Source organism: Balaenoptera borealis (assembly GCF_965194805.1).
Source record: "Balaenoptera borealis genome assembly, chromosome: 10".
Taxonomy (NCBI): domain Eukaryota; kingdom Metazoa; phylum Chordata; class Mammalia; order Artiodactyla; family Balaenopteridae; genus Balaenoptera; species Balaenoptera borealis.
Window position 1 is genome coordinate 84,601,615 of NC_138874.1, and position 12,355 is coordinate 84,613,969.

Below are 12,355 nucleotides of genomic sequence, written 5' to 3' on the forward strand. Positions count from 1 at the left end.
CCATACTGTTCTCCATAGTGGCTGAATCAATTTACATTCCCACCAACAGTGCAAGAGGGTTCCCTTTTCTCCACACCCTCTCCAGCATTTGTTGTTTGTAGATTTTCTGATGATGCCCATTCTAACTGGTGTGAGGTGATACCTCATTGTAGTTTTGATTTACATTTCTCTAATAATTAGTGATGTTGAGCAGCTTTTCATGTGCTTCTTGGCCATCTGTATGTCTTCTTTGGAGAAATGTCTATTTAGGTCTTCTGCCCATTTTTGGATTGGGTTGTTTGTTTTTTTAATATTGAGCTGCATGAGCCGCTTATATATTTTGGAGATTAATCCTTTGTCCATTGATTCGTTTGCAAATATTTTCTCCCATTCTGAGGGTTGTCTTTTCGTCTTGTTTATGGTTTCCTTTGCTGTGCAAAAGCTTTTAAGTTTCATTAGGTCCCATTTGTTTATTTTTGTTTTTATTTCCATTACTCTAGGAGGTGGATCAAAAAAGATCTTGCTGTGATTTATGTCAAAGAGTGTTCTTCCTATGTTTTCCTCTAAGAGTTTTATAGTGTCCGGTCTTACATTTAGGTCTCGAATCCATTTTGAGTTTATTTTTGTGTATGGTGTTAGGGAGTGTTCTAATTTCATTCTTTTACATGTAGCTGTCCAGTTTTCCCAGCACCACTTTTGAAGAGACTGTCTTTTCTCCATTGTATATCCTTGCCTCCTTTGTCATAGATTAGTTGACCATAGGTGCATGGGTTTATCTCTGGGCTTTCTATCTTGTTCCATTGATCTATGTTTCTGTTTTTGTGCCAGTACCATATTTTCTTGATTATTGTAGCTTTGTAGTAAGGTCTTAAGTCAGGGAGTCTGATTCCTCCAGCTCCGTTTTTTTCCCTCAACACTGCTTTGGCTATTTGAGGTCTTTTGTGTCTCCATACACATTTTAAGATTTTTTGTTCTAGTTCTGTAAAAACTGCCATTGGTAATTTGATAGGGATTGCATTGAATTTGTAGATTGCTTTGGGTAGTATAGTCATTTTCACAATATTGATTCTTCCAATCCAAGAACATGGTATATCTCTTCATCTGTTGGTATCATCTTTAATTTCTTTCATCAGTGTCTTATAGTTTTCTGCATACAGGTCTTTTGTCTCCCTAGGTAGGTTTATTCCTAGGTATTTTATTCTTTTTGTTGCAATGGTAAATGGGAGAGTTTCCTTAATTTCTCTTTCAGATTTTTCTTCATTAGTGTATAGGAGTGCAAGAGATTTCTGTGCATTAATTTTGTATCCTGCAACTTTACCAAATTCATTGATTAGCTCTAGTAGTTTCCTGGTTTCATCTTTAGGATTCTCTATGTATAGTATCATGTCATCTGCAAACAGTGACAGTTTTACTTCTTCTTTTCCAATTTGTATTCCTTTTATTTCTTTTTCTTCTCTGATTGCCGTGGCTAGGAATTCCAAAACTATGTTGAATAATAGTGGTGAGAGTGGACATCCTTGCCTTGTTCCTGATCTTAGAGGAAATGCTTTCAGGTTTTCACCATTGAGAGTGATGTTTGCTGTGGGTTTGTCATATATGGCCTTTATTATGTTGAGGTAGGTTCCCTCTATGCCCACTTTCTGGAGAGTTTTTATCATAAATAGGTGTTGAATTTTGTCAAAAGCTTTTTCTGCATCTATTGAGATGATCATATGGTTTTTATTCTTCATTAATAATTAATATGCTGTATCACATTGATTGATTTGTATATATTGAAGAATCCTTGCATCCCTGGGATAAATCCCACTTGGTCATGGTATATGATCCTTTTAATGTGTTGTTGGATTTTGTTTACTAGTATTTTGTTGAGGATTTTTGCATCTATATTCATCAGTGATATTGGTCTTTAATTTTCTTTTTTTGTAGTATCTTTGTCTGGTTTTGGTATCAGGGTGATGGTGGCCTCATAGAATGAATTTGAGAGTGTTCCTTCCTCTGCAATTTTTGGAAGAGTTTGAGAAGGATGGGTGTTAACTCTTCTCTAAATGTTTGATAGAATTCACCTGTGAAGCCATCTGGTCTTGGACTTTTGTTTGTTGGAAGATTTTCAATCACAGTTTCAATTTCATTACTTGTGATTTGTCTGTTCATATTTTCTATTTCTTCCTGGCTCAGTCTTAGAAGGTTATACCTTTCTAAGAATTTGTCCATTTCTTCCAGGTTGTCCATTTTATTGACATAGAGTTGCCTCTGGTAGTCTCTTAGGTTGCTTTGTATTTCTGCGGTGTCCACTGTAACTTCTCCGTTTTCATTTCTGATTTTACTGATTTGAGTCCTCTCCCTCTTTTTCTTGATGAGTCTGGCTAATGGTTTATCAATTTTGTTTATCTTCTCAAAGAACCAGCTTTTAGTTTTATTGATCTTTGCTGTTGTGTTCTTTGTTTCTGTTGCATTTATTTCTGCTCTGCTCTTTATGATTTCTTTCCTTTGGCTAACTTTGGGTTTTGGTTGTTCTTCTTTCTCTAGTTCCTTTAGGTGTAAGGTTAGATTGTTTATTTGAGATTTTTCTTGTTTCTTGAGGTAGGCTTGTATACCTATAAACTTCCCTCTTAGAACTGCTTTTGCTGCATCCCATAGGTTTTGAATCGTCATGTTTTCATTGTCATTTGTCTTTAGGTATTTTTTGATTTCCTCAGTGATCTCTTGGTTATTTAGTAACGTATTGTTTAGCCTCCATGTGTTTGTGTTTTTTACGTTTTTTTCCCTGTAATTCATTTCTAATCTCATAGCATTGTGGTCAGAAAAGATGCTTGATATGATTTCAATTTTCTTAAATTTACTGAGGCTTGATTTGTGACCCAAGATGTGATCTATCCTGTAGAATGTTCCGTGCACACTTGAGAAGAAAGTGTAATCTGCTGTTTTTGGATGGAATGTCCTATAAATATCAATTAAATCTATCTGGTCTATTGTGTCATTTAAAGCTTGTGTTTCCTTATTTATTTTCATTTTGGATGATCCGTCCATTGGTGTAAGTGAGGTGTTAAAGTCCCCCACTATTATTGTGTTACTGTCAATTTCCTCTTTTATAGCTGTTAGCAGTTGCCTTATGTATTGAGGTGCTCCTGTGTTGGGTGCATATATATTTATAATTGTTATATCTTCTTCTTGGATTGATCCCTTGATCATTATGTAGTGTCCTTCCTTGTCTCTTGTAACATTCTTTATTTTAACGTCTATTTTATCTGATATGAGTATTGCTACTCCAGCTTTCTTTTGATTTCCATTTGCGTGGAATATCTTTTTCCATCCCCTCACTTTCAGTCTGTATGTGTCCCGAGGTTTGAAGTGGGTCTCTTGTAGACAGCCTATATATGGGTCTTGTTTTTGTATCCATTCAGCAAGCCTGTGTCTTTTGGTTGGAGCATTTAATCCATTCACATTTAAAGTAATTATCGATATGTATGTTCCTGTTGCCATTTTCTGAATTGTTTTGGGCTTGTTTTCGTAGGTCCTTTTCTTCTCTTATGTTTCCCACTTAGAGAAGTTCCTTTAGCATTTGTTGTAGAGCTGGTTTGGTGGTGCTGAATTCTCTTAGCTTTTGCTTGTCTGTAAAGCTTTTGATTTCTCCATCGAATCTGAATGAGATCCTTGCTGGGTGGAGTAATCTTGGTTGTAGGCTCTTCCCTTTCGTCACTTTAACTGTATCGTGCCAGTCCCTTCTGGCTTGTAGAGTTTCTGCTGAGAAATCAGCTGTTAACCTTATGGGAGTTCCCTTGTATATTGTCGTTTTTCCCTTGCTGCTTTCAATAATTTTTCTTTGTCTTTAATTTTTGCCAATTTGATTACTATGTGTCTCAACATGTTTCTCCTTGGGTTTATCCTGTACGGGACTGTCTGTGCTTCCTGGACTTGGGTGGCTATTTCCTTTCCCATGTTAGGGAAGTTTTCAACTATAATCTCTTCAAATATTTTCTCGGGTCCTTTCTCTCTCTCTTCTCCTTCTGGGACCCCTATAATGTGGATGTTGTTGCGTTTAATGTTGTCCCAGAGGTCCCTTAGGCTGTCTTCATTTCTTTTCATTCTTTTTTCTTTATTCTGTTCCACAGCAGTGAATTCCACCATCTGTCTTCCAGGTCACTTATCCGTTCTTCTGCCTCAGTTATTCTGCTATTGATTCCTTCTAGTGTGTTTTTCATTTCAGTTATTGTATTATTCATCTCTGTTTGTTTGTTCTTTAATTCTTCTAGGTCTTTGTTAAACATTTCTTTCATCTTCTCGATCTTTGCCTCCATTGTTTTTCTGAGGTCCTGGATCATCTTCTCTATCATTTTCTGAATTCTTTTTCTGGAAGATTGCCTATCTCCACTTCATTTAGTTGTTTTTCTGAGGTTTTATCTTGTTCCTTCATCTGGTACATAGCCCTCTGCCTTTTCATCTTGTCTATCTTTCTGTGAATGTGGTTTTTGTTCCACAGGCTGCAGGATTGTAGTTCTTCTTGCTTCTGCTGTCTTCTTGCTTCTGTCGTTCTTCTTGCTTCTGTTCTTCTTCCTTCTCTACTTAAATATAATTTTAAAAAGCTAGAATGATAAAAATAGTTTGTCTTAGAGCTGATAAAAAATGGTAATTTAAATCTGTAAGTGCTTGATAACATTGACTCAAAATATTTAAAGCAAAATTGCCACAACTTAAAGGATAAGTAAAAACATCTATAAGTATAGTGGATGCTTCAGTATCTTACCAGCCAGTGGACAGTATATCAGTAAGAATACAGAACATGATTAATAGGCTTATCTAATAGACTGTATAGAATTCTGTTTGGGAATTCCCTGAGGGTCCAGTGGTTAAGACTCAGCGCTTTCACTGCCATGGGCCCAGGTTCAATCCCTGGTCGGGGAACTAAGATCCCAAAAGCCACACAGTGCAGCCAAAAAAAAAAAAAAAAAAGGAATTCTGTTTCAACACCTGTAGAAACAGTTTTTTAAGTACACATGGAACATTATAAAATGTGACTACATACTGTGTTATAAAGCAAGTATCAAGAAATACCAAACATCTGTGTCATGTAGACTATATTCTCTGATCATAGTATTTTTAAGCCAAAAAATAATAACAGTCCCCTCCCTGAAAAAATCCAGATGTTTGAAATTTTTGATCACTTTTATGAAATATATAAAATATAATATTTGAACTTAATTGTTATATTTCATGTAATAAACTTTTATGAAATTCAAATGATCAAATATTTTCCTGTATACCTTTTGTTAAAATTATAAACAATAGGAAATCTTAGACCATTTCAAAGGAATTTGACTTTTATTATGAATCAGATGAAAAGTCATTGGAGGGTTTTTAGCAAATGATACAATTATTTGATTACTGTTTGAAAACTATCATTCTGGCAGCTATCTGGAGAATAGACTGTAGGGATCAAGCCTGAAAGCTTGGAAGACTAGGTAGGAGAATGATGTAATTGTCCAAGTGAGAGGTGATGGTAGCTTGAACTAGCCTGCTGAGAAGGAGGTTCTGAAATCGTATTGACTTTTTAATTTGTTTATTGTTCGTTTCCTTTCGAATGCAAGTTCCATGAGGGGTAAGGACTTTTTGTTATTTACCATTGTATCCCTGGTGCCTTAAAAATGTATGCAGCATATAGGAGACTCTCAATAAATATTTGTTAATAAATGTTGTACTGATTTGGAATTACTTTTATGTTACTGATATTTATTGTTTTAAATTGATTTTTATTTTTCATTTAAAGCATGAAACAGTTGATGGCTATAGAAGATATTTCACTCAAATTGTAGGGTATGTATCTAATATGGCAATAAGTATTATTTTGATATTGTGTTATGTGTCAGAACTAATGATTTGGTATTTAGTTTTTAATTTTTTTTTAACTCATGTTATTTTGGTAATTACTGTTCTTAGGTTCTTTGTGGTGGAAGATCACATTTTACATGTGACCCAAGGATTAGTAACCAGGGCATACACTGATGAACTTTGGAACATGGCCCTCTCAAAGATAATTGCTGTCCTTAGAGCTCATTCAGTAAGTCAGACAATTTATGTTACTAAATTTTTAATTCAGTTACCTCAAGAACTTCTGAAATGCATAATGTCAGAAGAAAACTGTACCTCCATCAGTTCTGCATTTTTTTTTGGTAATTGCTCAGATTCGGAAGTAGTAATGACAGGCCTTTGTTTGTCTGGTAATATTGCAACTGAGTGGGGCTTCCGAAGACACTTTTAGTCCAGCATTATAGAAGATGAAGAATTAAGCTGGTCTCATTAGTCTCAACTGACCTCTTCATTAGATCACTGAAAAGCACCATGAAGAAAGGGTTTTTAATTATCAGTCCAGATTCTTTGTTTCCAAAGTAAACTCCACCATTAAAACTCAGTAGAACTTGTTCTTCGATGTTTATAATTTGTTTGCAGTAATACAGTTATAAATTTCTTAAAAATATGCAGTTCTCAGAATTTGAACTCATTTAGAATAATGACCCTTTAAGTAATGAGAATTATTTTTATGAACGAAGGTAAAATGCTAAAATATTTTTATAATATGCCTTTTGTGGAAATAAAAATATGTGTTATAAAGACTATTGAAATAAATAATTTCTTAGTGTGGACTTTTTCTTAAGACAATTTTGGGAGTTTACCTTCAGTGAAATTTCCCCAAACTTAAAATTTTATAATCTATTATTTAAAATCTTATTATTGAGAATAGAGATTGAAAATATTTTGCAGGAAGATTATTAGTTTAAGTGATATTTAGATTATAAATACATTATATTTTTATTTATCAGGGACATAGATTTTGGATACAGTATTTGTCCAATGAACTACAACTTTTTCTGACATATTATAATAAAGAACAATACATTTTATCATGGTTTATATTCAGGCCAGCTATGAATACATAATATGATAGTGTGCTTCCTATTAATTCCATGGCATCAAGTATGAAATCATAATATATTAAATGCAACATATCACACTTAAAATCTTATTACATGCTATTAAGGGGACAAGAGTGAATTTCACTATCCCTTTGAAAGTAATTATTTTTCTTTGGTGCATTACTAAGAAAATACTTAAATTGTCATTTCTTATATTAGAGAATTATATTGATTGTATCTCTTTTATAATAGAATAAATAATTGAAAAGTAGAAATATATGGTCTATATATAAACCATTTTTTCAATTTGAAATAACTAGTTCCTTAAAATCTAAAGACTTCTGGAAATATAAGCATCATTGCTTTGACCAAAGTTTAGTGTGTACAAATTTCAGAAAAATTTCTTTTCATATAAAACAGATACTTTAGTTATGTCATGTTATGATCTTTCCCTAAGAATTTTTTCATGAATAGAGGAAGCCAGCTGTGGATCTAATAACCAAGACTTCAAATTTATTGTAAGTCAGGCAAATTAAGGGAGAAATTTTCCAGTTTTATTTCTTAGTTTTTAACCAAATGACTCTGGTGTGTGTTTGTTTGTTTGTGTTTCCTCCCCCACTTACCCTTCATTCTCGCAGTCTTATTGCACTGATCCTGATCTTGTTCTGGAACTGAAGAATCTCATTGTAATATTTGCAGATACTTTGCAGGTGGGTGATAATCTAATATTCAATTAATGGCTATTTGAGCACTTAAAGCTATTCAAAACATAGACCACACTCATTTATTTTATTGTGGCTTAATGGTAGTAAATTAGTAGTAATCAAATGTTTACTTATGTATTGATATTCTCCTATTACTCAGGACTTTTCATACCACCTCCTTCCTGATTATGAAGCTTGGACAGAACTCAGGGAATATTACCATCTTTTATAATATTGGTCATTCTGTTAGAGTAGATATAATATTTTTGCAGTTAAAAAAAAAAAAATACATGGTGTAGTGGAAACAACCCTGAACTAGAAATTAGAAGATTAAAGTTCTGCCTGAGGAAAATGAACATGAGCTGTGGAATCACAAAGACCTGGAGTTTATATTCAACCTTTGCTATTGACTAATTTTATGTCTACAGCTTTTCTAAACTTTAGATCCTCATTTGTGAAAATGAGTTTGTTAATTACTAGTTTTCAGAATTGTTTTGAGTTTTAAATGTGATACTGTATATGAAAACACATACTAGTGTGAAAGCTGTGTGTACTCATTTTCTTCCTAATTTCAGGTGTACTGTGACTGTAAGCAAATCACTTTACTTCTTTGCGTTTTGGGTTTTGTTTTTCTTTTTAAAATAAGGTTAAAACTGAATTATCTTAGAACTCAATGTCTTTGTGGTTTTCAGTATCAAAGTTTTAAACTTGTCCCTCCTCCTTGATCACAGATAATAAAGAATTGATTGCATTTGTTTTTCATGCTTAAATTTATGGGATTTTTATGGTTGGAATAACTTTTTTGTGAAACATAGACCAGCATTTTCCAAAGTGTGATAATAGATGTTACTTAAAAAGAGTTCTGTGGTCAAAAATGTTTAGAAAATGCTGAGTGAAGTAAAACAGATTTTTCCACTAAAAGCCTGTCTCAGAGCAAATTTACACCATACGTTTCCAAAAGGAAGGTGATTATGCAGCATTTTCCCAACATATTTGACACGTAAATCTTTTTTCCCCTTAGAGAATCTTTTAGATCTAGAGCTTCATATAAAATGCTTTGGGAAATGCTAAATTGTTGGCTTTATCACAGGAGTCTTTCCATCCTAGAATAATAGTTGTCTATTTTATTCTTAAACCTAAGGAGAAGATACCACAAGCTCCTTAGTAAATTATTTTATTGCCTTACATCTTTATTAGTTTGTATGGCTTATACTATAATACCAAAATAATTTGGGGTTTTTTTGCTTTCATAAATTTTGTGACTAATGTACCTGTAATACTGATCTCTCTGCAAGAAAACGTAGGAAGTTTTATTAAAGACTGCCTTAATATCTGGGGCCTATGTCTAAGTAACTTGAGGGAGCTTTGCTATCCTTAATGACTTAAAGCATTGCTACTCAAAATATGGTCCAGGGATCACAGGTCTACAAATCGTTTGTTATGGATCCATAATGAAAAGAAACTTTTGTCAGAATGTAAATCAACTATGTCACTAAATACAAAATTTAGCTCAGTTGGCTTTTTTTTTTTTTTTTTTTTGGTAACAAGACTTTCTTGATATCAGTATCAGCATTGATTTATATTCTGGTGCAAACTCCTTACCTCTTTTTTAAAAACCATACAAACTGTTCTTGAGTTGGCACTTTGAGTACAACTGTAGATTCAGTTGTAGATTGAGTATTTGATGTGTTTCCAAGGAACTCTGCAGAGAATCAAGGAGTAATAGACAACATTCAAATAATAGAAGCATTAGAAAAGCAACAGTGATGGGTGCATAAACCCTTGTAAATATACCTTTCTCATCCTACTGCTTTGAAATAAAGTTAAGGAAAACGAACCAGTTCTTCTTACTTATTCAGAAATCCTGCAGTATTTTCATTTCACTGAATACTGACAGGCTGATTATTAGGGTAATCTCATACTGAATTAATAAATACTGGCTTTTCAAGTTATACTTAATAATTGAAGAATTGAGGAAAGTCTTTTCTTTTTTAAAAAACTTTATTTATTTATATTTATTTATTTATTTGGCTGTGTCTGGCCTTAGTTGCGGCACGCGGGATCTTCGTTGTGGCATGCGGGATCTTTTGTTGTGGCGTGCAGCCTTCTGTCTAGTTGTGGCACGCAGGCTCAGTAGTTGCAGCATGAGGGCTTTCTAGTTGCGGCATGGGGGCTCTCTAGTTGTGGCATGTGGGCTCAGTAGTTGCAGCACGCAGGCTCTCTAGTTGTGGCATGTGGGCTCAGTAGTTGCTGCATGCGGGCTCTCTAGTTGTGGCACGCAGGCTCCAGAGCGTGCAGGCTTAGTTGCCCTGCGGCATTTGGGATCTTAGTTCCCTGATCAGGGATCGAACCCGCATCCCCTGCATTGGAAGGCAGATTCTTACCACTGGACCACCAGGGGAGTCCTAAGGAGGGTCTTTTCTAATTAACCTTTAACTAATTAAAGAATATTGCACAATATTTTGCTTTTAAAAGTGGCACTTTGCCAACTTAAGGAAATTTTTCTTTTAAAAATGTAATTATTTCATCATTTAAAACAAAGCTGACTAAACAATAAATTAAAAAAAAAAAACCAGCATGTTCATAGTTCTGCTTACTGCCTATTAAGCAAATAAAAAGCAAGCATTTATTGATTCGTTCATTAACATTTTTTTGAGCACCCACTATGTGCTAGCAGCTAGATGATATATACAATGATAGATATAAAAATCAGTAGAACAGTAGGGACATAAAGATTCTTGGCTTCAAGAAATTCACACTTTAGTTGTAAACAAATAAGATGTATAATAAGACATACTAATTTAGTAATATATTAAAGAGCTTTGGGCTCATAGAAGATAGAATGATAACTTTGATTCCAGGAGTTGGGAAAGGCTACACAGAAAGTTGAAATGTGAGCTGGATTTTGAAGGAAATGTGAGTTCAGCAAGTAGATATGAAGAAAGAGGCATTAATGGCAGACAAAATAGCATGTGTCAATTACAGGTAGAGGTATGGTATGGTGAGCATGAGACTGGCTGAGCAGCTTAATGGTGTTAGAAACGGTAGTGTTTGAGTGTAAGCAAAGAAGGGCAGAGAGTGGTAATGAAACTGATAAGGTAGTTTGAGCCAGATTGTGGCATGTCTTGTGAGGCTTTAGTAAGCTTTCTATAGGGGAATGGCGTGATCAGATGTGTACTTTCAGATGATAATTTTAAGAGTTGGGCAATAGATTGAGTTGAAAGAGACGGATAGTTGGAATTTTAGTTTAGGAAGCTCTTACAGTGGTCTAGGCAAGAGACGTTAAGGACCTGAAGTAAAACAGTGATACTGGGGCTTCCTTGGTGGTGCGGTGGTTAAGAATCCACCTGCCAATGCAGGGGACACGGGTTCGAACCCTGCTCTGGGAAGATCCCACATGCTGCGGAGCAGCTAAGCCCGTGCGCCACAACTACTGAGCCTGCGCTCTAGAGCCTGCGTGCCACAACTTCTGAAGCCCGCATGCCTAGAGCCTGTGCTCCGCAACAAGACAAGCCACCGCGATGAGAAGCCCATGCACTGCAACGGAGAGTACCCCCCGCTTGCCGCAACTAGAGAAAGCCCGCGCCCAGCAACAAAGACCCAACACAACCAAAAATAAATGAATAAAATAAATAAATTTATTAAAAAAACCCAACAAAACAGTGATACTGGGAAGATTTCTGGAAGAAAGAAAGGTAGTAAATGATAGAGAAGAATGATAGGTTTGAATGAGATTTGTAAAGGAGGTAAAATCAAAAGAATTTGATGATTGATCAAATGTGTTTGTTTTGAGGGCATTTAGATGACTTTCAGGTTTCTTTCCTGATAAATTGGATTGATGATAGAGCTATTAACAGGGATAGGAAATAAGAAGAACACTTGGTTTAGTCTGAAAGGGAAGAGATAAGTTAACTTTAATGTGCCTGTTGGCAGACTGACTAGAGATGTCTAATTGCTGTTGGAATTAAATATTTAGAATTTATAGAGGTCTAGCTAGAGATACAGATTGAGAATAATCAGAGAAAGTAGTGTTTGAAGTCAATCAACTTGAAATTGCCCTAGAGAGCTAGAAGAAAAGATTGAAGGATAGAGATAGAAGAAAAAAGGAATCCAGAAGGATTACTCATAGATAAAAGGAGAACAAGGAGAGAGAGTGGTGTTATAGAATTCAAAACAGAAGAGTTTCAAGAAACAGAGGTAAGTGGAGTGAGAGATCATGGAATTTTATATTCAGGAGATTCTCTGTGACATTGCTAAGAGCAGCTTCAATAAAGGAATAGGAGTGGGAGTTAGATTGTAGTAGGTTTGGCTATGGAAGGAGTGACACAGGAAATTGAGGGAGGGCTTTTATGTTTTCTTTAGTTGTTCTTGGTTTAAAGATGGGAGGCAATTTAGCATGTTTATTTAGTGAAGAGAAAGGAGCTAGTGGAAGTTAAAGACACAGCAGAGTGAGTAGATAATCCATGGAGCAGTTCCTGCAGGAGGAGATAGGATCAAGACCAAAGATGAAGACGTAAACCTTGAAGGGGAATAGGGACAACTTTGAGGCAAGCAGAAATGTTTGGTCCTGATATGGGTAGCATTTCAAATGGATTTGGAGTTGCAAAGGAATAAAGTTTTGGAGTGTTATATTTGATAACTTTTCCCTGTACAACAAAGTCAGTGTTAAATTGAAGGTGCAAAAGGAAACCATCATGTTTCAGACAGAATGTATTCTCTTTTCTTCTTGTATCTTATTTAGGGACAACTTCCCAAGACACAGATATG

General features: G+C 34.9%; 1 protein-coding gene across 14 annotated transcripts in view; it reads left to right on the forward strand.

The window, feature by feature from the left end:
* Window positions 1-12,355, forward strand: part of EXOC6 (exocyst complex component 6) — a 208,527-nt gene that overhangs the window by 83,530 nt on the left and 112,642 nt on the right. For 13 of the 14 annotated variants that reach the window (XM_082339429.1, XM_082339433.1, XM_082339436.1 and 10 more), the window contains 3 exons: window positions 5,741-5,787; window positions 5,911-6,031; window positions 7,523-7,594. In XM_082339429.1, the coding sequence (XP_082195555.1) occupies window positions 5,741-5,787; window positions 5,911-6,031; window positions 7,523-7,594 (240 nt within the window). The remainder of the gene's footprint in view (window positions 1-5,740; window positions 5,788-5,910; window positions 6,032-7,522; window positions 7,595-12,355) is intronic. The other variant, XM_082339424.1, reaches the window with a different exon arrangement.